This window comes from Notamacropus eugenii, chromosome 1 (assembly GCF_028372415.1).
Source record: "Notamacropus eugenii isolate mMacEug1 chromosome 1, mMacEug1.pri_v2, whole genome shotgun sequence".
Classification (NCBI taxonomy): domain Eukaryota; kingdom Metazoa; phylum Chordata; class Mammalia; order Diprotodontia; family Macropodidae; genus Notamacropus; species Notamacropus eugenii.
The window spans coordinates 659826113-659853503 of record NC_092872.1 but is presented as its reverse complement, the minus strand read 5'-3'; the positions used below and the strand labels follow the sequence as shown (position 1 = coordinate 659853503).

Below are 27391 nucleotides of genomic sequence, written 5' to 3'. Positions count from 1 at the left end.
AAATTAATCTGACCTTGACTTTCTACAGGACTCAAGTGATGTCATTGTTGATGGCCCTTCTATTATTTTTTCTTGAAGACCTGAGCTTAGACTGTCTTCTAGAGTGATAGTCTTCAGTCTTTTCTGATCACACATACTGTAGCAATTTTTAAAACTGGCACATGCATCCCTAATAGGTGTATATTTATTTATAAATTATATGTGTGTATGCATACACATGTATACTACTGTACTAACAAATGCACATTATGAAACATGTTTCTCACCTTGGCTGTACTACTTTGGGACTTCTTGAAATGACTTCTCTACCATTACCCCTCCCTTATACCTTATTTTCCTTTTTCCTCACTCCTTTTTAGCTTTCTTTTACGTCTATCTTCTCCCATTAGATTGTAAATTCCTTGAGGACAGGGATTGTCTTTCTTTTTTCATATTTGTAACCCTAGCGCTTAGCAATGACTAGCACATAGTGGGTACTTAATAAATGTTTATTGATTGATCGACACAAAAATTGGCATATTAAAAGGATGCCATAAAGATAAAATAATATTGTATTCTAGAGTCAGTAAAGAATCCTATTGAGTAGAAGAATGATATGGTTGGATAGGAGCTTTAGGAAAATCACTTTGGCCCTTGTTTGGTGGGATGGTTTGGCTTGTAGAGAGATAAGTCAGGAAGACCAACTAGAGGAATAATCTAATTCAGGTGTAAAAAGAGTTGAATTAGATTGGTGGTTGCGTAAGTAGAATACTTCTGTTCAGTCAAGTGGCCCCAAATCAGACAAAACTTTATTTGTACCTACTGAACTTGTCTTATCTGCTAAAGTCTAAACTCCCTAAATATATAATGAGTGAGCTCCTGGGAAGCTGCAGTGGCTGTGTACTGGAAGCCCCAGGGACATTTAGCTCAGAAAAGAGATGACTTGAGGTAGAGGGTTGAGGGGAAGAAAATCATAGCTGACTTCAAGTATTTGAAGGGCTGTCATATGGAAAAGGGGATAGAAAGACTTGTTCCGACACAAGTAGGAACAATGGGTGGAAGATGCTAAAGGAAGATGTTAGGGAAAACTTCCTAACAATTAGAGCTACCCCAAAGCAGATGGGTGATGATGAGTTCCCAATCACTGGAAGTCTTGAAGGAAAGGGTGGATAATTAATAAATTAACTTTATATAGTTCTTTAGGGTTTGCAAAGCACTTTACATATATTGTCTCATTTATTCTTCACATCAACCCTGGGACATGGGTGCTATCATTATCCCCATTTTACAGATGATTCTGAGAGGTTGCGTATCCAACGTTATAACTAGGGAATATTTGAAGGCATAATTCAAACTCAGGTTTTTCTGACTCCAAATCTAGCACTGTATTTATTATGACAGCCAGGTGCTAGATGATATCTTGTTGAGTGTGCTTTGTGTTGTGAAAGGAATTCACTTTTTGGTTAAAATTCTGCGATTTTGTGATTGTAACTTATCCTTCTACCCTGTTCCTCACAGTCAGTCAACTAAGCATTTATTAATATGCACCTGCTGTCTGTCAGGCTCTGTCCACCGACTGACTGGCTCTCACACGATACTGGAAACATAGAGGCATTTAATAAACACTGGTTGGATGACTCATCTGATTATTTTTTTTGAAGATGAATGTCTAAATAGAATGTCTAAATCATAGATTTAGAACTAGAAAGGACTTTACCAATATCCCCAGATATCCCAAGATGCTATCTATTTAAGTTTTGGACTTAGAAACTTCTGGCACAGTAGAAAGATCACAATCCTTGGAGTCAGACGACTTGATTCTTGTGCTGACTTTTTCCCTAATCATCTCTGTGACCTAGGGGCTCTGGGCCCTAGTTTTTAAAACTGTTAAACATGAGAGATCAATGAGATTATCTCTAAGATCCTTTTGCTCCAAGTTTCAATATGAATCTATGATCTTGGAATACAAAGATTTTGTTAAACATTTATAATAGATGGGAGGAAACATGAAAGTAATATGTAGTCCAAATTTCCACACTGTCTGTGGACATCTACAAGGAAAGGCAGCGTGGTCTGCTAGATATGGCAGTAGACTTGGAGTTAGGAAGACCTGGGTTCAAGTCTTGCTTCAGACACTAGTTTTGGGGCCCTGGGCAAGTCACTTTATACCTATATATGTCTCTGTTTCTTCATGTATAAGATGAGAGTGTTGTTCTTTATGGCCTCTAAGACTCCTTTCAGCTTTACATCTACTATCTGTGATCCTGTGACCCCCTCACCCCCCAAGAGAGAGATGGAAGCTGCAGGCTGGACTCTGACATGCCAATTTTAATTTCCAGCTTTGTGTTGTGATGTTTCAGAGTTTATACAGCACCTAGGGAGAAGCAGTTGTCACCATAGCAACCTCTAGGCCACTGTGGTGAGAGAAATTAGTGCCTGCCCAAATCCAGTAATTGTGGTAGTCTTTTTTTTCCTCTTGGATCCTTGCAGCAGGTGCCTGAATACAAATACGGAGTGGGCTCTGGCTAGCAAGGGTACTAGTGTACAGCAATAAACTATCTCTTAGCCGATGCTTACATTTCAGACAAATTGAGGAGGCTGTCAAAGGCATTAGCTTCCATCCTTTCCAGAGAGTCACTCTGAGAGATTTCACTGGGGGGAGAAACAGAGAATACAACATGAAACAGATGATCATGTCTACATGAGAATGAGCTGTGCATGACATGTAACAATTGGGGCAAAAGAAGCAAAAATGTGATATGTTTTCTTTGAAAAAGAACAGAAAATTTGCGGCATCATAAAGTGTTAATGTCTCCCTTTAGGAGGGTTGCTGTGTGAGTGCCTGCAATACAGGTCTAGTTAAAATCCACATTTTTCAGCTTCCATGGCAGCTGTTGACAGCCCAGCTTTATAGGTGATTGTGCTTTTGCTCTGTTATAAATGAGTGAGAGCTAAAATTCTGTCCAAAATAATCATGACACAACTTGGGACCAAGTCTCCTAACACGGAGGTCTGATATGCATTTAGATGATGACTTAGGATGGTTGTTCCTCGGATACTGAGATCAATGCAGCTGGCAAAGTGCCTCAAAGCAAGTGTCTAGATATGTCTTATGACTAAAGACCAAATGCAGGATCATATCTGTAGCCAGAGGGAAAATAGCAAATTGATGTAATTGTACTTTTGTATACCATTGTATTCCTAAGGCTCAGTTAAAGGCTTGTGCTTTGATAAAAACCAGATAAAGTCCATTATGAGCAACAGAGTCTGTGTTAAGTCTGTTCTCAGCTTGATGGTTTGTTTATTGAATGGATGGCTGCTCTTCTAATTAAGGGTTTTGTCTTTGTCTCCTCAGCCCCTAGCTCAGTACCTGGCACATAGTAGACACTTAATAGATGCTCGTTGATTAATTGACTAAAAGGGTGACAAAGTGTTCCTGACTAGCAGCTTTGGGAGCAAACATCACTCTGCCTGCCTCTATATAAACCTTTAATAACTATACTGATTCCTTCCAATTTGCACTAAATTTCCAATAGTTGGCATTTATTTTGAAAATATTAAAAAAAATAAGTGGCACTGGGATAGTAGAAAGACTTAACTCTTAGAACTGGGGGCCCTGGATCTGAATCCACCTTCCATACTTTTTAAGTATGGTCTTGGGCAAGTCACTGAATCTCGAGGCTCAGCTTCCTCATCTGTCAAATGGCAGTAATTATGCTTGTGTTATCTACTAAACAGAGTGGTTGTTATGAGGAAAGGGTACTGTAAAACTGCAAGAGCTATATGCATTTATGTTGTTATTAATGATCTCCATATTTTAAAACTAAACCTCAAAGGAAGCTAGAAATTCCCACCTAGGCTGCCAATGTAGGCTTATTATTTTCTATGGATATGCTGCCTCCCCTTCCACTATGCTAATCCAGTATGCTGCCTTTTAGAGATGAATTGTGGGCTGCTGCTAAAACTATCATTAAGAGGGGAGGGAGATAGAAGAAGGCTCTGTCTACAGTGGCTGCTTGAATCACTCACCATAATATAGTTTATTATTATTGTGAATATTAAAGTACAACAAGGTGCCAGCCTAGACCCAGCAATTGAGAAGTTCTTTTCTTTAGAATTAGCCTAGTCAGTTTGCATCTTTCTGTTTCTTGCAATGTTTCCTCTTCGATCCCTAAAAAGAACAATCTATGGAATTTGACTCTTTTCAAAATTCTAAACCATCTGCTGTGCCATAGCTATGGAAGGAGACTTTGGTCCTACAAGGTCTATGTATGTGGATGGAGGTTTGGGCCTGGAACATTGAGGCAAAGGGGACAAAGAAAGAAAGGTCAGATCTGAGAGGACACAAGATAACATGGCATTATCAGGCTCTATTACACTTTTGATAAATTTCTTTCATCAATATGGCTATAAATATTGTGTTTTTGTCATAAACTTATTATATTTTAGATACAAAGATTATCCTCAGATGCACAATAAAATACTAGACACATTTTATCTGATGTGGGTGTTATCTAAAAATGTGTCATGGGGGAATAGCTGTTCTATTGCAGAAGAAGAGTTTTTATGATTGGAATCTATCTCCTTTTCCGCTTGGGAAGTTTATCATCACTTATCAAAATGCATTCAGTTCTCTGAAGCGAGGTTAATTATCTGGATTTTAATGACTCCTGAAAATCATACCTTTCCTTCAAAGGTCCCTAGATGCTAGCTGTATGGATATAGACAGAAATAATAGGGTTTACTTTCTTAAACACATTTTCCCCCCCACAAAAATTATCCCCTTTCAGCTATGCTTTCTCTTACTGCTTTAAAAGAAATGAAACAGTCACTGCAGTTGTGAGTGTCATTTTGCATAAGGGAACCGACTTACATTATTAAGACATCACTAAGTCCTCTGAAAGCTTGTGAAGGGATGACTTTGACAGGGAGATAAGTAAGTGATCTGGAAAAGGAAAAAAAAAAGCAGGAATTTCAAATGGGGTGCTTTCAGATTTTTACATAAATGTGTGCCTTTGTGTGACTTCCTTCCTCTTCCCATTGTTCCCCATCAGATCATGTGTTCTCAAGCTCTCCATGACAAGCCCCATGAGTAGTGCAGTGGTTGGACTCTTGGTTGCTGTTTGGACATTACTCTCTATTAGAGGCAAGGGTCAATGGGCCCAGCTTGGTCTCTTTTAAAGAAACTAAATCTATGCTGACATCAGGTTACTTCACGTAGGTAAGGGAGATTGGAGGGGGTGGTGGTGGTGGTGTTTGATTTCTTAGAGAGGAGGTTGGAGAAAGGCAGACAAAATAATATGACAGGAACTAGGGATTTTTGACAAAATTTCTCCTACCTTTGGGACTTGCCATATCTCTCCAGGAACCCACATCATCAACTAAGTCATTTTGACCCTGGAACACTATCATGGAGAGACAAACCTACAGATGCATTTACTTCATTCATCTATCCAATTGTTCATTGGATAGGCATTTAAGGATTGACTAGTCTATACAGAACCTTGTAGTGGGTACTCTGGAGGGGAGCTAGAGCTGCAGAAGAAGCAAGAGGCAGCATGCTGTAGGGACAAGAATGCTCACCTTTCAGAGGGCAGAGACTAGGTTTGTAGCCTGCACCTGACACTAACTTTGTGACCCTGGGCAACTAATTTAACCTCTCTGGTGCTGTTGTTTTATTTGCAAACATGGATAAGCATACTTGAAGCACCTATGTCCCAGGGATGACAAAAATATTACTTTGTGCTTTAATAAAGAACAGACCTTCCCCATCCTCCAAATCAGGTTTCTCATACAGAACAATATTAGCACAAGAAGGAGGCAAGTGCTGTATTTTATGCCCTTGACTCTTGGTTAAGAGTAACATGCAGAACTTTCTATTCCCACTGTATCAGAGGAATCACAGAATTTAGAGTAGAAAAGGTCCTTAGATATCATTTAGTCCAATATTTTAATTTATAGAAAACAGACCAGCCACATCTGCTGCTACTGAGGTGAACTACAGACTGATCTCTCCTATGGTCAATTCCTGCCAAATACAGGATGCTCACTATTGGCTGGATACTGCCGTACAGATCCTTGGAGATCTCCCAGAGCCCCACTTCATTCTAACTGTTCAACCTACCATCTCTTCGGTAGACCATTGGCTCTGCCATTACTTCACAAGATCCCCTTAGACTTGTTATTTTCTTTTCTACTCCCCTTGCTTAGATATTAGCTGCCTTTCCATTTTTCATGAAGTGAACATCAACATGGACTCTCCAATGTGTTGTCTGTCTCATTAGATGTGAACTTCTTGAGAGTACAGAATATCAAGATTTTCTGTCACCCACATTTGAACCCTCCTTTATGTATTAGTCCCCCTACCCTCAAATTAGAATGTAAGCTCCTTGAGAGCAAGGAATATCTTGATTTTCTCTTTTGGATCCCCAGTGATTAGTACAATACTAGACATATAACATGCACTTAATAAATAAATGCTTTCCTATTCCATGAATATGAATGTTGGAGAGACCAAGTAAAATATTCAAGGATATACCCTTATAGTAGTATCCAGCTCAGGAAGAATCATGGCTAAAAATCTGGATCTCCTGAGCAGTCCAGTATGCTTCTCACTACATTGCATTACCTGCAATTACCTATGAGTTAAAGGCCAGCTCCTCAGATGTTTCTATCTAAACACAAAAAACCTGGGAGCATGTAACAGATGGGCAGTTTCACTGAATAGCCTTACAGGTAATAGGACCCCCCAACAAGAGGCAAGCAAGGCTTTGTACTCTAATTCCATTCCTGAAAATGGCCCCATTAAATATGTCTTTCAACACTTGGAAATATTTAACATGGATTATAGTAAGAACAGTGACGATGGGGAAGAAAAAGTCCCCTTGTTATGGCATGTTTGCTTCCTATATTTCTTCTGAATCATGTCCGCTTGGCTTACTGATTAAAAACACGGTTTTATTGCTCTCTGCACTGCCAAGCCAATAAATTTCCAGAAGAGAAAGCTGTATTCTACTGTACCCCCTACAACATCAATAAAATTGACAGCCAAGTTCTGATCCCAGAATCTTTATTACTAAGGGATAATGCAGAACAGAACATATTTTGGAGAGAGTTTACATAAAAGCTTCAGCCAAACTCTTCAGAGCTGTTTATTCATGCAAATGGGAGCAAAGCAGTCCCAGCCTCTCTGCAGGCCGCCTGGGAGAAGGATGGCAGTAGGTATAGGGTGTGATTCCCAGGAGGGCTGCAGAACTCAGGTTTGAACAGGGAGAATGCTGGAAGGTGTTGATGGATAGAAGCTGAGGGGACTGGGAGGAAGGACAAAGGTCAAAAAAAGTGGGAGAAATGCTAGATCACTAGGAACTGTGCTGCAGAGCTTTCCTGATGCCAAAATGAAACTGGCCTCAGGTAATGCTGATGCCGAGGGGCAGAAAAAGCAGCAGGAATGGAGGTAAAGATGAATACTGTTGGGGAAGAGATGCTGAGCTAACAGCAGATGACACTGGATAGGTGACTGTCATGGAAAAGGAGCTGAGTATCAGAATCCTTGAGCAGGGCTAAAATAATACACCTGCACCCACTGGACTCAGCATGAGTTTCTTAGGAAGCTGTATACTAACCGAATTTTGGTAAAATGAATCCTGTGCTTACATTGCATTCTTGAAATTTCTGTGAATTAAATGAGCCACTGGGCCTAAACTCTTCTGTTTAAGAAGATTGAGAATATAATAGAAATCCTTAGAGTGTGAATTCATTGAAGGCAGGGACTATCTTTTGCCCTTCTTTGTAATTTAGCACAATGCTTGACCCATAGGTGCTTAATAAATTTTGTTGATTGACTGAAATCAGAGAAAGCATAAAGAAAATAAGATAAAGGTAAGGAAAAGGGGATAGCTGCCCAAGGGCAGAAAGACAATGAGGGAGGTCCTATAAAAACAAAGGGGCTGGGGGGCAGAGCCAAGATGGCGGAGTAGAAAGACGCACATACACATAGCTCCGAACCCACAACCCACAGAACGGCTAGAGGGGACCAACCCACGGTGAATTCTGCCCCCAGATGCCACGGAATATTGGAGCGAGGGAGATTTCTGTTCCAGAGAGACCTGCAAACCTCTCACGGGGGGGTCCTTCGCGCTGTGGACTGGGCGCTGGGACTGGGAGCTGAGTGCAGCCCTGCAGCGGCCGCGACACCGTGAGGAAAAGATCCGAACGGGCTACGGGGACGAGATATCCTGCGGCCACGAGGGTCCCTCCACCCACAGAGGGACTTGCAAACCTCTCGCAAAAGGTCCGTCGCGCTGCAGACGCGGAGCCCAGCCCGGACCTGCGGCGGCCGCGGCTCCGAGAGGTACAGATCCGAGCAGGCTTTAGGGACGGGATATCCAGTGGCGGCACAAGCCCCCCCACCCACAGGTGACGAGGGTCGGTGAGAGAGTCTCTTTGGCGGGTCGAGAGGGGAGTGGGGTGCCCCCATGGCTCGGCCCCCCCCCCCCCGGGAGATAGAAGCTGAGAGGCGGCTGCAGAGAGGGGCTCCCCAAGTGGGCGGGAGCCTGGATCCATTGTGGAAGGTCTGTGCATAAACCCCCTGAGGGAACTGGGCCTGAGAGGTGGCCCTGCCCCGACTTGACCATCTGAACTTAATTCTCACACTGAATAGCAGCCCTGCCCCCACCAAATGCCCTAAGGCGGGAAGCAGCATTTGAATCTCAGTCCCCAAACGCTGGCTGGGAGGACCAGGAGGCGAGGTGGGTGTGAAGAGAATATTCAGAGGTCAAGCCACTGGCTGGGGAGAATGCCAAGAAAAGGGAAAAGAAATAAAACTATTGAAGGGTACTTTCTTGGAGAAAAGACACCTCCTCCCTTCCTTTCTGACGAGGAAGAACAATGCTTACCATCAGGCAAAGACACAGAAATCAAGGATTCTGTGTCCCAGCCCACCCAATGGGCTCAGGCCATGGAAGAACTCAAAAAGAATTTTGAAAGTCAAGTTGGAGAGGTGGAGGAAAAACTGGGAAGAGAAATGAGAGGGATGAAAGAGAAGCATGAAAGGCAGATCAGCTCCCTGCTAAAGGAGAACCAAAAAAATGTTGAAGAATTAACACCTTGAAAACTAGCCTAACTCAATTGGCAAAAGAGGTTCAAAAGGCCAATGAGGAGAAGAATGCTTTCAAAAGCAGAATTAGCCAAATGGAAAAGGAGATTCAAAAGCTCACTGAAGAAAATAGATCTTTCAAAACTGGAATGGTACAGATAGACGCTAAGGACTTTATGAGAAAGACAGATATCACAGAACATAGCGTGAAGATTCGAAAAATGGAAGATAATGTGAAATATCTTATTGGAAAAGCAACTGACCTGGAAAATAGAATCAGGAGAGACAATGTAAAAATTCTGGGACTACCTGAAAACCATGATCAAGAGAAGAGCCTAGACATCATCTTCCATGAAATTATCAAGGAAAACTGCCCTGAGATTCTAGAACCAAAGGGCAAAATAAATATTCAAGGAATCCGCAGAACACTGCATGAAAGAGATCCAAAAAGAGAAACTCCTAGGAACATTGTGGCCAAATTCCAGAACTCCCAGGTGAAAGAGAAAATATTGCAAGCAGCTAGAAAGAAACAATTCAAGTATTGTGGAAATACAATCAGGATAACACAAGATCTAGCACCCTCTACATTAAGGGATCGAAGGGAAAGGAATAGAATATTCCAGAAGTCAAAGGAACTAGGACTAAAACCAAGAATCACCTACCCAGCAAAACTGAGTATAATACTTCAGGAGAAAAAATGGTCTTTCAATGAAATAGAGGATTTTCAAATTTTCTTGATGAAAAGACCAGAGCTGAAAAGAAAATTTGACTTTCTAACACAAGAATGAAGAGAACCATGAAAAGGTGAACAGCAAAGAGAAGTCATAAGGGACTTACTAAAGTTGAACTGTTTACATTCCTACATGGAAAGACAATATTTGTAACTCTTGAAGCATTTCAGTATCTGGGTACTGGGTGGGAGTACACACACACACACATGCACACATGCACACATACATAGAGACAGAGTGCACAGAGTGAATTGAAGAGGATGGGATCATATCTTAAAAAAAAATGAAATCAAGCAGTGAGAGAGAAATATTGGGAGGAGAAAGGGAGAAGTTGAATGGGGCAAATTATCTCTCATAAAAGAGGCAAGCAAAAGACTTATTAGTGGAGGGATAAAGGGGGGAGGCAAGAGAAAAACATGAGGTCTACTCTCATCACATTCCACTAAAGGAAAGAATAAAATGCACACTCATTTTGATAGGAAAACCTATCTCATAATACAGAAGAGTGGGGGACAGGGTCACAAGCAGGGTGGGGGGGAGGATGGAGGGGAGGGCATAGGGAGGAGAATGCAATCCGAGGTCGACACTCATGGGGAGGGAAAGGATCATAAGAGAATAGAAGTAATGGGGGTCAGGATAGGATGGAGGGAAATATAATTAGTCCTATACAACACAACTAGTATGGAAATCTTTTGCAAAACTACACAGATTTGGCCTATATTGAATTGCTTGCCTTCCAAAGGGAAGGGGTGGGGAGGGAGGGAGCTAAAGAAGTTGGAACTCAAAGTGTTAGGATCAAATGTAATGTTCTTACCATTGGGAAATAAGAAATACAGGTTAAGGGGTCAAGAAAGCTATCTGGCCCTACAGGACAAAAGAGAAGACGGAGACAAGGGCAGAGAGGAAGGATAGAAGAGAGAGCAGATTGGTCACAGGGGCAATTAGAATGCTTGGGTTTGGGGGGGGAGGGGATAAAAGGGGAGAAAATTTGTAACCCAAAATGTTGTGAAAATAAATGTTAAAAGTTAAATTAAAAAAAAAAAGAGAAATTTACCATTTGGGATGTAGAATAAGACTAAAAGACAAAACAAACAAACAAACAAACAAAAAAAACAAAAAAAACCCAAAGGGGCTGGACATGGAGATATTCCCAATTTTATGCCATCTAGTTCCCAGAGGAAAGAATCAGCTCTGGTGCTGAGATAGTATGATGACCTTACATGATAAGAATATAAAGGTGGAATTCAGATTCATATTTTCCCCTTTAAAGTTTTAAACACCCATTTTTCTTTTTTTGGGGGGGTGGGTAATGGGGTAAACTGGACACAATCATGACTAAGTGATTTGCCCAGGGACACATAGCTAGTAAGTGTCTGAGGCCAGATTTGAACGGAAGATCTCCTGACTTTAGGGCCAGTGCTCTATCTACTGTGCCACCTAGTTGCCCTTTGAACACCTATTTCTCAAAAGAAGGCCAAGGGAACATAAACCTGATCCTCTTTTAGATTACATATCTTGGAGGAAGAGAGGTCCCTCAAAAAACCCAAGTATTTATGAATAAAATCTCAAGATTGGAAATTACAGATTAAAAAAGTACAGTGTTTAGATAAACCTGATTAGTTCAGATGAAATACGGTCATTTTGATTGTTTAGAAAATTTAAAAATCATTTACCTTATTCCTTAGTACAGTTTCTTCCAACTTTTTTAAAATTTATATTGCTTAATTGAATGTGATTTAGGAGCAAGCGATGTAGGGGAGAAAGTACGGTTGTAGAGTCAGTAGATGAGGGTCTGAGCTTCAGTTCTGCCTCATACTAGCCATGTGATCTTGAGCAAGTCTTCTCTGGTTCTTAGTTTCCTCACCTGTAAAATGACTTGGTGGAACTGGATGATTGCTAACATTTCTCTAATTTTTCCAGCTCTAATATTCTATAATTCCCTTATTTCCTTATTCTTTTCTCTCTCTTTTCCTTTCTTCCTGCTCTCTCTCTCTCTCTCTCTCTCTCTCTCTCTCTCTCTCTCTCTCTCTCTCTCTCTCTCTCTCTCTCTCTCTCCTCTCTCTCTCCTCTCTCTCCTCTCTCTCTCTTTCTGTGTACATGTAATGGTGGTGGTGGTAGTGGGGTTCATCTCAATTAATGTAAATACAGAAAGTCAAAGCTTCATGAATGAACCAATCAATCAAAAGTATAAACTAGATGCAAACAAGGCCTTAATCAACTTGGAAGAGGTATTTTTGTCATTGGATGAAGATGGACAGTATCATATAGGAAACGCCTCCACATAGGTTCTTGACATTCCAGTCTAGTGATGGAGCAGCCTGAGAAGGAATTATCTGGGGGAAGAGGAAGAAAGGATCTCTATGTCCTTTTCCTAGGTAACTGCATTAATTCTATTGAGCAGTGTCTTTAGACAGCAGTGGTTGATGGAAAATTCTATACTGGGTGCTGAGACACCCAATTAAGACTGAAGACAAACTAGGTACATTGAGGAAAGGCAGCTTTAAGACTCTACAAGGTTACCAGCACCCCAAGCCCATCAGAATGCTATTGCTACCTTAAGGGGAACTTATGAAAAATCAGCAATAGCGGAGAAGGACTTCCAGTACCCGGGAACTATAAGTTATTATTTTTCAAAAAAATTTTTTCCAATTACATGTAAAAACAATTTTTAACATTTGTTTTTTAAAAATTTGAGTTCCAAATTCTCTTCTTCCTTTCCCCTTACTGAGAAAGAAGGCAAGCAATTTGATATAGATTATCCATGTACAAAATATATTTTCATATTACTCATGTTATAAAACACAAACCAAAGGAAAAATAAAGTAAAAAGAAAGTACCTGTCACTCTGAATTCAGTTTCCATCAGTTCTTTCTCCTAATGTGGAGAGTATTTTTCATCATAAATTCTTTGGAATTGTCTTGGATCACTATATTGCTGAACAGAGTTAAGTCATTCACAGTGATCCTCATACAAGGTTGCTGTTACCATTTACAATGTTCAACTGGTTTTGTTTACTTTACTTTGCAACAGTTCATGCAAGTCTTTCCAGGTTTTTCTGAAAGCATCCCGCTCATCATTTCTTATGGCTCAATAATATATATATGTATACATATATACATACACACATATATGTATGTGTGTGTATATGTATGTATGTATATGCGTGTGTGTATATATACATATATATATGCCACAACTTGTACAGCAATTCCTCAATTGATGGGTCCCCTCAATTTCCAATTCTTTGCCACCGCAAAAGTGCTATAAATATTTTTGTACATACAGGTGCTTTTCCCTCCTTTTTAAAAAAATCTATTTGGGATATAGAATAGTAGTGGTATTGCAGGGTCAAAGGGTATACACAGTTTTATAGCCTTTTGGATATAATTCCAAATTACTTTCTAGAGTGGTTGGATCAGTTCACAACTCCACCAACAGTGCTTTTGTATTACATGTGTGCCTCACCACCACTTTAAACTTGTGCCTACTTTCCTAATGAATTTTGAGTATATATTTGTAGGAGAACATACCCCAGACTTTTGGGGGATTGCCTTTTATGTCATTTTTAAAAAAATATCTCATTAAATAGTCTTTCCCAAAAGCTTTTTCAAGATATTAACTTAATAATTAATGAGAAATACAATGAAAGGGAGTTTATGACAATATGGTGCTAGAAACCCCAGTCTCTCAGTGTAACCAACTCCTAGAAAGAACCCTGAGGAGAAAAGTAGTTTTCTACCTTCTGGGGACCCAGCCAGCCAATGTGAATAAGAGCTGGGGAATTAGAATTTTCCCAAAGGTGGGGCATATTTGCATTTTCTTCTCTTTCTGTCTCTTTCTTTACCTCTGTCTCTGTCTCTCCCCTACACATTTTTATTTCTTGCCCTGGAGCAGTCACCAACATACAAACACACAGATTCTTTGAGAAATAGTCTATTCACTGACTTTTTTTTTTAATACTGTTTTTTCATACTGTTTCATGCCAGTCTCACAGCTATACATCTTCAGAGTGGATAAGGCTTCTTTGCCCCTCTCTAAGAAAACCTGAGATATGAAAAATACTTACAGATCAACCCAATAAATTAAGGAGTGTTCATCTGTATTTAGAAAGTATTCTTTTGTAAAACAAAGATTTATGACAGGCTTCCTTTAAATAGCAAGCTCTTCACTTGAAAATATGGCTCGATGTCCAAAATTTGTCTTACACTAACCTTCATAGGAAAGGGGCCATTAAAACAATTCAAGTGATAACTGTGGGTTTGCAGCTAAAAGGGGTCTTAGTATTCTCCTCAATGAGTCTAGTATCTTTTTTTTTACAGGGGAGGAAACTGAGATCCATAAAGGTGAAGAATCTTATTCCTGTCATGCGTGTCATATTAAAGTCTGAAATTTAATCACCAGCTCTCCAGTTCATTTGGCACTTCCTCTGTTGTTCTTGCCTTCTACTGCTCAAAGACGCACCCCACAAATAGATTGTCAAGAAGACAGGTTTCCTAGAATTTATAGCTGGAAGGAAGTTTAGAGATAGGATCCTAGAACCTAGAAAGGACTTATAGCCATGTAGTCCAGCCTCCTTGTTTTCACATGAAGAAACAGGCCCAGAGAAGGAATACAAGGAAATAAGCATTTATTAAGCACCTACTCTGCTCCACAAATGTGGATGCTACGTACTTTACAAATATTACTTCATTTTTTCCTTACAACAATAGTGGGAGGTAGGTAGGTGCTATTTTATAGCTGAGGAAACTGAGGCAGGCAGAGGTTAAGTGACAAATCTAGGGGTTACACAATTTCTGAGGTCAAATTTGAACTCAAGAGTTTATCCACTGCACCACTTAGCAGCCAGAAAGGTGAAGTATCTTGCCTCCGGTGATTAGGTAGTTGTAGGTAGTAGGTGGCAGTACCTACATTTGAACACATGGCCTCTGCCTCCAAATCCAGTGCTCTTCTCCCTGTGACACACTTCTTGTCCAGACTCTTATGAAGAAAGTGCTTTGCAAGCCATAAAGTAGTACTTCGGTGACAGTTGTTTCTGTGGGATTCTGAACTTATAATTCCATTGGTTGTGTTGGTGGTAGGGGGAACTTGCCAATTCCTTACTCAGGGGGTTCCTTGGGGGCATTGAGAATCAAGTGACTTGTCTGTTTATATTCAGCTAATATGTGTCTGACTTTGAACCCAGCTCTTTCTATCTTGTAGACTGGCCCTTTCTGTACAACATCATGATGCTACTTATGGTGAGGGGGAACCCAATCATTAACAAAGACAACCCTTTCTATCTCCAGGCAGCTTTAATTGCTAAGTTTTTATCTCCATCGAGCCAAATACATCTCTCAGAAACGTCCACCTATTCATTGCCTTAGCAATGCCACTGGGGCTAAGGAGAACAAGTACAAATCCTCTTACATGTGACAGTCTTTCAACACTTGGAAATATTTAATGTCTCCCCTCCAACTCCTTTTTCCTCCAGAGCAAACATTTCAGTTGCTTTCACTGGAGTTCACCAACAATTCTCTCTCTAGTAGTCCAGAAAACATCTCTGGACTTGGATGGGCTTTCTCTCATGCCCCCTTTTCCCTCTCTGGACCTTTCCATATATAGAATCTTCCTTGCTGGAGAAATCTACCTTTTAGGTAGACTCTCTGAAAATGACATCAGAAAGGAGAAGACAACCAAATGTGCCTAATTTAGTTAAACCCTTTGATTTTACAGCCAAAGGGAGGTTCAGAGAGGGAAGTTTTATTAGCCTAAGATCTCATAAATAGTGAGAGGCAAGGCTAGGGTTCAAACCCAAATTTCCTGACTCCCATATTTGGTGTTCTTTATAGTCTACCATGATGATGAAATAACCTGTGGTCCACAAATCCAGAATGAGAGGAAAGGAGAAGGACCAGGCAGATAGGAATGATGGAGAAAGATAGAACTATCTCACTCAATGGGAAGTGGCAGCATTTTTCAACTACTTTGGACATTCTTCCTTTTTTTTGTTCTACGCCTTTCCCTCGTTCTAATTTCTTCTATGAGGAAGATGACAGACTTCAGATCTACAAAAATAGCAGAAGAAATTGCTTCTCTTTTCATTAATAGATCTGCATGTGCAAAGCTGACTTTGCTAGGGATGATGCTTCTCAGGCAAAATTCCCCTCTTCATTATTGGATGCCCAAGACCCCAGGGTGTCAGGGTAGGGATGGGGTAGAAGGATAATCCCAGAGCAAGAGATGTGTTCTGACTGAAGTATCCCATTCAACATGGCATTGCTAATAACTGGTATGGCATGGAGAAAATCTACAATGAGCTGCCAGTAACCCCAGAGGAAGACCTTGTTCAGAAATTCTCTTAAACCCCAAGGTCAACAGGGAAGAGATGATGCAGATCATGTTTGAGACTGTCAATACCCTACCCATGTATGTTTCTTTTCAGGTTGAGTTGTCTCTGTCTGTCTCTGGTCATACCACTGGTATTCTTATGGAAACTGGTGATGGTGCCACCCCCACTATGCTCATCTATGACGGAGAGTTATTCCTCCCCAGGCCATCCTTTGTCTAGACTTGGCAGATGTAGGTTAGCAAGCAGGAACATGATAAATCCCTGGCCCACCTATCGTCCATTGCAAATGCTTCTAAATGAATTGTAAGCAGATGTGTAGATTTGCTGAATGTTTACAAAGTATAATTTTGTCCTGGTGTATCTACCCTTTATGTGTATATAATTGGGAGTGTATACTCATTATTGGGAATTCTCATTATCCTGCAATACTGAATCAGCCTTAGTACTCACATCTGCCCCTCTGATTGAACCCTTTGACCTGAAGGCAGAACCATGGGCTCCAAGGCCTACATTCAAGGAAGGGACCCAGCACAGTCTTCTTCCCACTTTCACCAGCTGTGCTGCTTTGGGGCTTCTTTGGACTTCTCCATTATGGCCCATGCTGGGTACCTTCCTTAGCGCTGTCTCCCTTCACCACTCCCCCCATCCCATCTCTACTTCTACTTTTCAGTTTTCTTTTCTGTGTTGTCTTTCTCCATTAGATTGTAAGCTCTTTGAGGAGAGGGACTATATTTTAATTCTTACTGCTTGGTACTAAGCTGGGACACAGTAGGTGCTTAATAAATGTTTATTAATTTATTTACTCATATTAGTCATATGATGGAGTAAACTTTCTTTGAAAAGAAGCTTCTCCTTGGGGCAGTCTGCATTTGATACCAGACAAATATGAGCACTTTTAAAATTGTTGAACTATGACTGATCTGACCTCATTTTCCATTTCAAAGTTGTTCCCTCGGTGCACATTTTTAGCATAGCTTGTATATGTCTTTGATCTTAACCCTGATACAGGTCATGTCATGTGACAGACAAGGCTAAGAGTTTATCTCTATAGAGAACTGACCTGATAATACGACAATAGAGTATCTGGCTGGTTGATACTCATCAGCTGTACAGCTTAGTTCCATTAAAGCATCAGATCTGACCAGGATATTGAAAGGTCAGATTTCCAGCATTTAAAAGAACTGACTTCCAGAATTTCTCTCCTAAGGCTGGCAAGAATTTATTAAATGGATGGTTTATCTTGCCACCATTCTAGTATCTAGAATCTAAGCCTTAGGAACCACTTTTTTTTTTCTCTGAACCTACTATTTTCCCCCATTGTCATGGGACTCAGTTACTCAATCTTGAGTCACAAAGAAATTTGCCTTTACACACCTGTAAATTTGTGCACATAGCTAATTTATTATTATTTCATATTGTCTCAATGTTCACATATGACAATAGAATACCAAAATTGTAAGTCATCCTAAGAGTTGAGAATTGTTATGCCCAACTCATTATTGTGTAAGGAAAAATAAAAGTGCTGTAAGTATATGAGGAAAGAAATGTAGATCTTGGGTGCTGGAAGGTACCAGGAGATCATTCTCTCATTTTATGAGAGGAGTTAAGTGGCACAGTTGCTGGGCTTGTAGTCAGGAACACCTGAGTTCAAATTTGGGCTCAGATGTTTACTAGCTGAATGGTTCTGGGCAAATCACTTCATCTCTCTTTGCCTCACTTTACTCACCTGTAAAATGGGGACAATAAAACCTACCTCTCAAGGTTGTTTTGAACATCAGATGATATAATAATTGTGAAGCAGTTAGCACAGTGCCCAACACACAGTATGTGCTATGTAAATGTTAGCTATCATTATTATTAAAGATGAGGAACCAATGCCTAAAGATTTGAGGTGACTTGCTCAAAGTCAATCACTCTATCAGCATGCATTTTTCAGAGCCCAGGCTCTGTGCAAGGTGTTAGGGACACAAAGACAAAAAATAAGACAGTCCCTGACATCAAGAAATTTATGTTTGATTGGGGCACACATGTTCACATATAAGTATGCACAAAAATGAATGTGATGTAATTTTTGGGAGAAAGGCACTAGGACTTGGGGGACTGATAAAGCCTTCATATAGAATGTATCTTTTTAGATGAACCTTGAATGAAACTAGAGATTCTAAGAAGCTGTAGTGAGGATGGAGGACATTGCAAACATAGAGAACAGTCAGTGTGAAAAGCCTGGAGATGGAATTTGGAGTGTCATATGTATGGAAGAGCGAGAGCTGTTTGGCTGATCCTTATAGTTGCGGAAGGGGTGTGATGTCCAAGGCTAGAAAGGTAAGTTGGGACCAAGTTTTGAAAGGCTTTAAATACTAAACAAAAGACTTTTAATTTAATCCTAGACATAATGGAGAACAGCTGGAGTTTACTGAATAGAAGAGGGACATGGTCAGATCTACACTTTAGGAAAATCACTTTGGCAGCTGTGTGGACAATGGATTAGAGATGAGAGATATTTAAGTCAGGGAGACCAATTAAGAGGTTACTGCAATTGTTCAGACAAGAAAGGGGAAAACAGGCTGATGTAGGGTGGTACCATGTGAATAAAGGAAGGGGATTGATGGGAGAAATCCTGAAGATGTAGAAATGAGAAAATTTGGCAACTGAGTGGATGTGTGGATTGTGGGAAAGGAGGGAGTCCAAGGTAATGTTGAAGTTGCAAAGTTGGATGACTAGAAGGATAGTGATACCCTTGATAGAAATAGGAAAATTCAAAAGAAGGGTGGATTTGGGGGAAAGATAAATTCTGTTTTGGATATGCTGAATTTGAAATGTCTCTGGGATAATGAGTTTGAAATGTTCACTTGGTAATTAATGATATAGGACTCAGAAGAGAGACTTTAGTCATTTTTCAACTCTTTGTGACGCCATTTTCTTAGTAAAGATACTGGAATGGTTTGATATTTCCTTCACCAGCTCATTTTATAGATGAAGAAACTGAGGCAAACAGGGTTAAGTGACTTACCCAGGGTCACACAGATAGTATCTGAGGTCAGATTTGAACTCAGGAAAATGAGTCTTTCTGACTCTAGGCCTGCACTGTATCCACTGCACCATCCAGCTGCTCAGGAGACAGACTAGGACCATCATGATCATCGCACCCAGATGAGCAGATAAGATCACCAATAGAGAGATTGTATATAGAAAAGATCCAGGACAGAGTCTTAGGGTCCTCCCACACTTAGGGATTATGGTATGGATGCTAATCCAGGAAAGGAGACTGAGAAGGAGGAGTCCAACAGGTAGGAAGAGAACCGAGAGAGAGCAGTATCATGAAAACCCAGACAGGACAGAGTGTCTGGGAACATAAGGTAGTCAACAGTATCATAAGTTGCAGGGAAGTCAAGAAGGATGAGGAACTGAGAAAAAGCTACTAGATTTGGCAGTTACAAAATCATTGTTAGTCAGTGGCAGAGAGAGAGATGATTAAGCCCCAACTGCAACCTTCTAAACTCTAGCTGTGGTCTTAGATTCTATTCCAGAAGTAGAGAATCACCAAGCCTCAGTTTGGAAGGGAACTCAGAATCTATCCACTACCATCTGAGCCTAAACAAGAAAAGACTTGAAGAAATCTCAACAAGTGTTCACCCACCCCCCCACCCCATGTATGAGACCTGTCCAGCACATAGAGCTCGTGAAGTATTTTTATTCATCATACTGTAATTGTTTTAGAAAGCCATCTATATAATCGATTTAAGGAAACTAAAAAGATTCATCCATCTTTCACAGTCAATTAGTTTATTGCTATAGTTACAAACCCTGAATTTTAAAAAGTACTCCTAAAATGAGGAAAAAAGAGAAGGAACACAGAAGGGATCAGGTATGCACAAAGCATTTTTGTTTAATGAACATGGTGATTTGGCAGGGAGGAAATCTTCCCTTCTTTTAATTCACAAGAATAAGATTTTCATGTTTATTGTATAAGACCTTGTTCTATATTTAACACTACTCAAGAATTTCTGTGCTCTTTTTTCAAAACTGCTCATATCTCAGAACTTAGCCAGAAAATGACTTCCCACTTTTCAAATAATGTAAAATCTTCAGGCTTTCAAATAGATGAGACCCATTGAGCAGATGCCAACTGCTATCATGGTGAATGTCTCCATTTGCTGGCCTCTAGCAACCTATAGTGAAGGAGTTGAGGCATTAATGCTAATCAATTAGTCAGTGTTTATAAAGCATTCACTATGTACCAGACATTGTGCTAAGCACTGAGGGTACAGAAGAAAAGCAAAAACTGAAAGTGCTAGTCCTCAAGGAGATGATCTGATGGGGAAAAAAAGAGAATATTGGGTAGGCATGTACAAGATATGTACAGGAGAGTTAAAAGGTAACAATCTGAGATAAGAAGCCTCTAACCAGCTGGGTGGACCAGGAAAGACCTTCTGTCAAAGATGGTGTTTGAGCTGAATCTTGGAGGAAGTCGAAAATTCTGAGAGGTAGAGGTGAGAAGGGAGAGCATTCCAAGCATGGGAGACATATAGGATAAAGGCCTGGAGACAGGAGTTGGAGCATTGGCCATGATAATTGATGTCATGGTTTTCTTCGAAAATGAAGGACAAACTCAGACAGACAAAGGAGGAGGCCAGTAAATTGTGTGGAGAGGAGTAATATGTAAAAGGAAGGGAAAGGAAAGGACCTGATTGTGAAGAGTTTTAAATGACAAACATGAATTTATGTTCATCTTATAAGACAGGCACACTGATGCCTAGCTAGGCAGTTAGGTGGTACGGTGGATAGAGCACTGGGTCTGAAGTCAGGAAGACTTGAGTTCAAATTTGGCCTCAGAAACTTACTAGCTGTGTGACCCTGGATAAGTCATTTAACTGTTTGCCTCAGTTTCCTCATCTATAAAACGAACTAGAGAAGGAAATGGCAAACCCACTTCAATATATTTTCCAAGAAAACCCCAAATGGAATCTTGAAGAATAAGATAAGACTGAAATGACCGCATGACAAAATTGCTGTGTATTACTATTTGTGAATAGGTTAATAGACATCTATATAAGGTCATGGGTTTTAGTACCAATTTCCATCTCAGACTTTGTTATACTAGTTGTGGTCTTGGATTCTATTCCAGAAGTAGAGAATCACCAAGTCTCAGTTTGAAAGGGAACTCAGAATTTATCCAATATGACCTGAGCCTAAACAAGAAACAACTTGAAGAAATCTCAACAAGTGTTCACCCACCCCCACTTCACATATAAGACCTGTCCAACGCACAGTGACCGTGAAGTATTTTCATTCACCATGCTGTCATCGTTTTTGCAATTCTTCCCCTTCAATGAAGCTATTACTTTCCAGAGTATCTCTCTTGGTGTATATATATATATATATATATGTGTATGTATGTGTGTATGTATATGTGTGTGCATGTATGTATGTATATAAACAATTTTCATTTCCCAATCCCTTCCTTTTCATTTTAAAGTATTCTTGATTAAATTTGTATGACTCTAGGCAAGTATATTTTTACTAGTCATTCATTATTTGGTGGACTCCATCCCTGTCCAAAAGCCTATCATTCTTATTTTTTGAACACAGTTTCAGATATCAGAGTCAAGCTCTCAGTTACCACCTTGATTTGGAGTCAGAGGACATGAGTTCAAATTCCAGGGCTGCCACTTATTAATGGATGACTTTAAATAAGTCACTTGACCTCTCAAGGCCTCAATTTTATCTTCTGTAAAATTAAGGATTTGAACTAAAAGATTTCTGCGATCTCTATAATCTCTGTTATCATATGAGCCTATGAACTTCCCAACTAGCTCTTTTATTCCCAAATCTGTTTTTCTTTCCTGAAATCTTTTCCCTTCCTTAGCAGCAGTGGTGAAAATAATACTTGTGTCTCCATGAACTTGAGTTTCTTGCCCAAGACTTCATAATCTTCAGGGATGTTCAATAGTTTCCTTCTGGGACTATCATTTGTACCCAAGTTAGTCACAAGAATTGAGTATTTGTTGTCATGTTTGGCAAGTTTTGGGAGAATCTATGTTCTAGATGCATACCTTAAGGCAGAGACTCTTACTTTGAGGTTCATAGCCCTCTAGGCAGTCCTGAAATTATTTAAAAACATTTCTCTGAGGAGTGCATAAGCTTTACGAGATTGACAAAAGGGTCCATGAAATACACAAAAATGTTAAGAACCCCTTCTTAAACCTTTTCCTTCTCCTTTTCCTCCTCCTCCTTCTTCCTATAACTGGATGATTTTTAACCTGATAGCATCTGTAGATCCTTATTCTCCTTTCTTGAATATTTAAGCAAGAGATTAAACAGAGACTCTTAGAGAGACTCTGTTCCCCCTTCTCAGGAAGAACTTTATGAAACTGCCTCTGAAGTCTTTCAGATTATGGTTTTAATTCAAAGGAATTGGTAAAAATAAAATTAAAATTTTGATCCTTGGAGTATTTGAAACTGTTCTCTCCACAGTTACCAATGATCTCTTAATTGCCCAATCTAATGTCCTTACCTAAAGCTTCAACATTCTTCACCTCTCTGCAGTATTTGACACTATCAATCCCTTCTGGAAAATTCCTCCATTTGGTGTTTTCTTATACTGCTCTTACATGGTTCTCTTCCTACCTGCCAGACCACTTTTTCATCAATCTAGATCTAAGTCCATATTACTACCCCCAATTCACTTTGGGTTCAAGACTCTTCTTTTTTCTCTTTCCATTTTTTTCACTTGGTGATATCATCAGCTGTTATGAGTTCAATGATCCTCTCTATGGAGATGACTCACAGAGCTATAAATTCCCACCTCTTTCTCCTGAGCTCCAATCTGGCATCTCTAACTGCCCATTGGACATTTGAAGTTAAATGCCCCACAGGCATCTCAAACTGAATGTGTTGAAAATAAAATTCATTCTTCTCCCCTCCCCTCTTCCAGATTTCTCGATTACAATTGAGAGTACCATCTTCTTCCCAATCACCTAGGCTTATTTTTATCATCTTCAACTCCTCACTCATATTCTTTTCATTTATCCAACCTGCTGTCACATACTGTCATTTCTTTCTTCACAACATCTCTGCACTCACAGAGGCACCACTCTAGTTCAGGTTCTCATCACCTGGGCAATTGCAATAGCCTCTTAATTTATTACCTTGCCTCAAATCTTTTGCCCACTGAAAGCAGCCAAAATGATTTTCCTAAAGTACAGGTCTGATCAAGTCACACTCCCATTCAATGAATGCTAGTGGTTCCTTATAACCTATACTGTAAGTATAGGTAAAATCAATTTTATTTAAAAATGTAAAAACAATTCTTGACTCATGGACTATACAAAAACAGGTGGTGTCCCAGATTTGTCTCTCAGGCTGTAGTTTGCCTTGTTGTTGTTCAGTCATGTCCAACTCTTCATGACTCCACTGGGCGTTTTCTTGGCAAAGGTACTGGAGTGATTTTCCATTTCCTTCTCCATTTCATTTTACAGATGAGGAAACTGAGGCAAACAGGGTTAAAGGACCTGCCCAGGGTCACACAGCTAGTAAGTGTCTGAGGTCAGATTTGAACTCAGGTCTTCCTGTCTCCAAGCTTAATGCTCTATCTGCAGTACCACCTAACTGCCTAGGTGTCAGTTATTCCCGGCTTATGGGATCAAATACAAACCCACCTTTTCAAAGTACTTTATAAATATTATCTCCTTTGATCATCACTACAGCTATGGTGTGGGTGGGTGCTATTGTTATCTTCATTTTACATATGCAGAAACTGAGGCAGATAGCAGTGAAGTGGCTTACCTATGGTCACACAGGTCTTCCTGACTATAAGTATAGCCCTTTTCCCACTGCCCCATATAGCTGCCCTGATAAACAAATTCACAAAATATGAGAAGGCATGTAAACTGCAGCTACTAATGCAAGAGACAAATTTGGCCTCATAGGAATCATTAATTGTTGAAGAGAAATAAAGACTGGAATATGACTCCTCAAGGCAATGTATGCAAAAAAACCCAAACAAACAAACAACCCAGGCCAGGTAAAGGGGAAGAGGAGATCAAAGGGGGAAATAGCAATGTATCTTAAGAAACTATACTCATATGAAGAAATCTATGAACCTGAGTGGAAAGTATGGAATAGAGCATTTGAGTAAAATCCAGTGAAGGCAGAAAGAAAAGTGATGATGTCATCAGAGTATATACTACGTACTACCTGGACAAAAAGAAAGAAATTTAGTAGTTTGAAAAACAGGCTTGCTATAGAGGCATAGGAGAGCAGGATGCTGAGGGACGTCAGTTACTTGGGCATGTGCTAGAACATCCTCATTGCCCAAAGGAGAGAAGCTAATAATTTTCTGGTTCTTCTTAGTGACAATTTCTTTCTTTGAGAGGTGAAAGAAGCAATGAGAAGGACTGTGGTTTGGGACTTCTTCACCAAAAGGAGGGCTCAAAGTTGCAAATCTTTAATTTTACTTTTTCTTCTTTTTAAAATTTAATTTTTTCAATGAACAAAAATCTGTTTTGTTCCCCTCTCACATACCTCTACTCTGAAAAAAAGAAAACCAAATCTTAGTAACAAATATGCATTATTATCAAGCAAAACTAATTTTCACATTGCCCATATCCCTCAAAATATGTCTCGTTCTGCACTTTAAATCTATAACTTCTCTCTCCCTCCTTCTCTCTTTTTCTGTCTCTGTTTCTATCTCTCGCTGTTTCTATCTCTCGCTGTTTCTATCTCTCTCTCTCTCTCTCTCTCTCTCTCTCTCTCTCTCTCTCTCTCTCTCTCTCTCTCTCTCTCTCTCTCTCTCTCTCTCGCTGTTTCTCTCTCTCTCCCCCCCCCCTCTCTCTCTTTTTCCTGTCTGTCTCTCTGAAGATGGGTAGAATGCTTCATCACTGATCCTCTGGAATCATGGTTGGTCATTGCTTTGATTTGAGTTCTTAAGTCTTTCAAAGTTGTATGTGTGTATTAGTATGTTTATAGTATTGTTGCTAGTTTATAAATATTTCTCAGTTCTGCTCACTTCATCCTGTATCAGTTTATACAAATGTTCCCAGGTTTCTCTGAAACCATCTTTTTCAGAAATGATGATCACCTTGGGCAGAAATAGCTACTCTATTTTAGAATTTGTGATTGAAGAGAAGAAATATAGCCTTGGAGATTTTAGAAAGAATGAATTTCAAAGGTTTCAGAGCAAGGATGGGTAGGATTCTCATAGAATAAAATTCTACAAGGGATGTCAGCTTAGGAAGAAAGGTAAGCTCTTAAGAGTAAGATCCCCAAAGAGAACTGAGTCAAATTTTTAAAAATAAGAGACATTCCTCATTTGATAAATAGTCAAAGGATATGAATAGGCAGCTTTCAGAAGGAAGAAATCGAAGTTAGTAGTCACATGAAGAAATGCTCAAAATCACTATTGATTAAAAAAATGCAAATTAAAACAACTCTGAGGTATCACCTCACATCTATCAGATTGGCTAACATGATAGGAAGGAAAAAAAATGACAAATTCTGGAGGGGATATGTTAAAACAAGTACACTAATACACTGTTGGTGGAATTGTGAACTAGTCCAAATATTTTGGAGAACAATTTCTAACTATGCTCCAAAGGGCTATAAAACTATGCATAATCTTTAGCCAAACAGTACAGCTACTAAGTCTGTATCCCAAAGAGATCAAAGGAAAGGAAAAAGAACTTATAGGTATAAAAATATTTATAGAAGTTCTTTTTGTGGTGGTAAAGAAATGGAAATTTAGGGTATATCTATCAATTGGGGAATGGCTGGACAAGCTGTGGCATATAATTGTGATGGAATACTATTGTGCTGTAAGAAATGATGAGCAGGATGATTTCAGAAAAACCTGGGAAGACTTTTGTGAAGTGATCCAAAGTGAAGTGAGCAGAACTGGAGAACACTGTACACAATAATGGCAGTGTTGTATCAATGATCACTCGTATAAGCCTTAGTTAATCTGATCAAGTTGATGATCTAAGTCAATTCCGAAGGAGCTAGGGTGAAAAATGCTGTCTACCTCCAGATCTAATGAACTCTGAGTACAGATGGAAGCATACTTTTTAAACTTTATATTTCTTGCTTTTTATTTTTTGAAATGACTAATATGGAAATGTTTTGCATGACTTCACATGTACAATTATTATTATAAGCAATATGCTTGCCTTCTCAATGGGTAGGGGAGGGGTGGGAGAGCACAAGAGAATTTGGAACTAAAAATTATAAAAAAAGAATGTCAAAAATAAATGTAACAAAAAATAAGATCTCAAAGACACAGAAAAACAATTCCAATGAACAGGAAAAAGAGGATTGTCTGGTGTATATGCACAGGAAATTTAGATTTTAAGGACATGTTGAAGGTATATTGAAAAGCAGGGGATGGGATGAATACATAACAGTCACATGGTTCTCTCAGAATACTGACAGGGTCACTTAAGCTCAGAATGAATTGAAGCTGGAAAAGAATGCTAAGGACAACACAAAAAGGTTTTTTTAAAAAAGTATATGTTAGAGAAAAGAAGAAAACCGAAATGCCAATAAGACTACTTTTTATTCAGGCATGATGGGGCAATGATTACTTTTGATCAGGAGAAGCCTGAACAGTTCAGCTCTCATTCTGGTTCTGGATTTTTTTTTCTACCAACATATTCTCTTTACACTGGAGAGGACAGAACACAAATGGCTTATACAGAGGTGAGACCCAAAATAGTAAGGCTGTAAGAGAGAACTTAACTTCTGTTGGTAAGTTCCAATCTCCAGGCATTACATCCGAAGATGAAAGAATTTGCTGTTTCTTGAATACAATTCTTCACCTCCTGACTCCCCACCATTTTCTCTGCAGGTTTTTCATTGGCTGCCCCCCATGCCTGAGATGATCCCCGTCCTTGTCTCTGCCTCCTAGCTTCCCTGACTTCTTTCATGGTTCAGTTCAAAATCCTCATTCTGCAAGAGGCCTTTTCCAGATTCCCCCTTCAAGGCTAACGGCTTCCACTAAAGTGACTTCAATTTTTCCTGTATATATCGCCTATGTACAGAGTTGTTCACCTGCTGTCTCTTCTATTCAATCTCTAGCTCTTTGAAGGCAAGGACACTGCCTCTTTTTTAATAGCCCTAGCTGTTGGCATTATGCCTAGCACGTAGTAAGTCTTAATAGAAACTTGTTGATGACTTGAGTGGGACTAATGGGAAAAGAATAGTCTGTAAACTCTAGGCTCTCTGCTTAATTTAATTCCTGGTAAAATGTGAGAAGGATAGTTAGTG

General features: G+C 39.7%; 1 protein-coding gene across 9 annotated transcripts in view; it reads right to left on the bottom strand.

Annotated features, from left to right (window-relative positions):
- The window catches only part of LHCGR (luteinizing hormone/choriogonadotropin receptor), an 84118-nt gene that overhangs the window by 42608 nt on the left and 14119 nt on the right, over nucleotides 1-27391 (bottom strand). For 6 of the 9 annotated variants that reach the window (XM_072635624.1, XM_072635615.1, XM_072635619.1 and 3 more), the window contains exons 2-3: nucleotides 4853-4924; nucleotides 2557-2631 (exon numbers count right to left, since the gene is read on the bottom strand). The exons of 1 other annotated variant lie outside the window; for it this stretch is intronic. In XM_072635624.1, the coding sequence (XP_072491725.1) occupies nucleotides 2557-2631; nucleotides 4853-4924 (147 nt within the window). The remainder of the gene's footprint in view (nucleotides 1-2556; nucleotides 2632-4852; nucleotides 4925-27391) is intronic. 2 more of the 9 variants (XM_072635617.1, XM_072635622.1) reach the window with 1 other exon arrangement.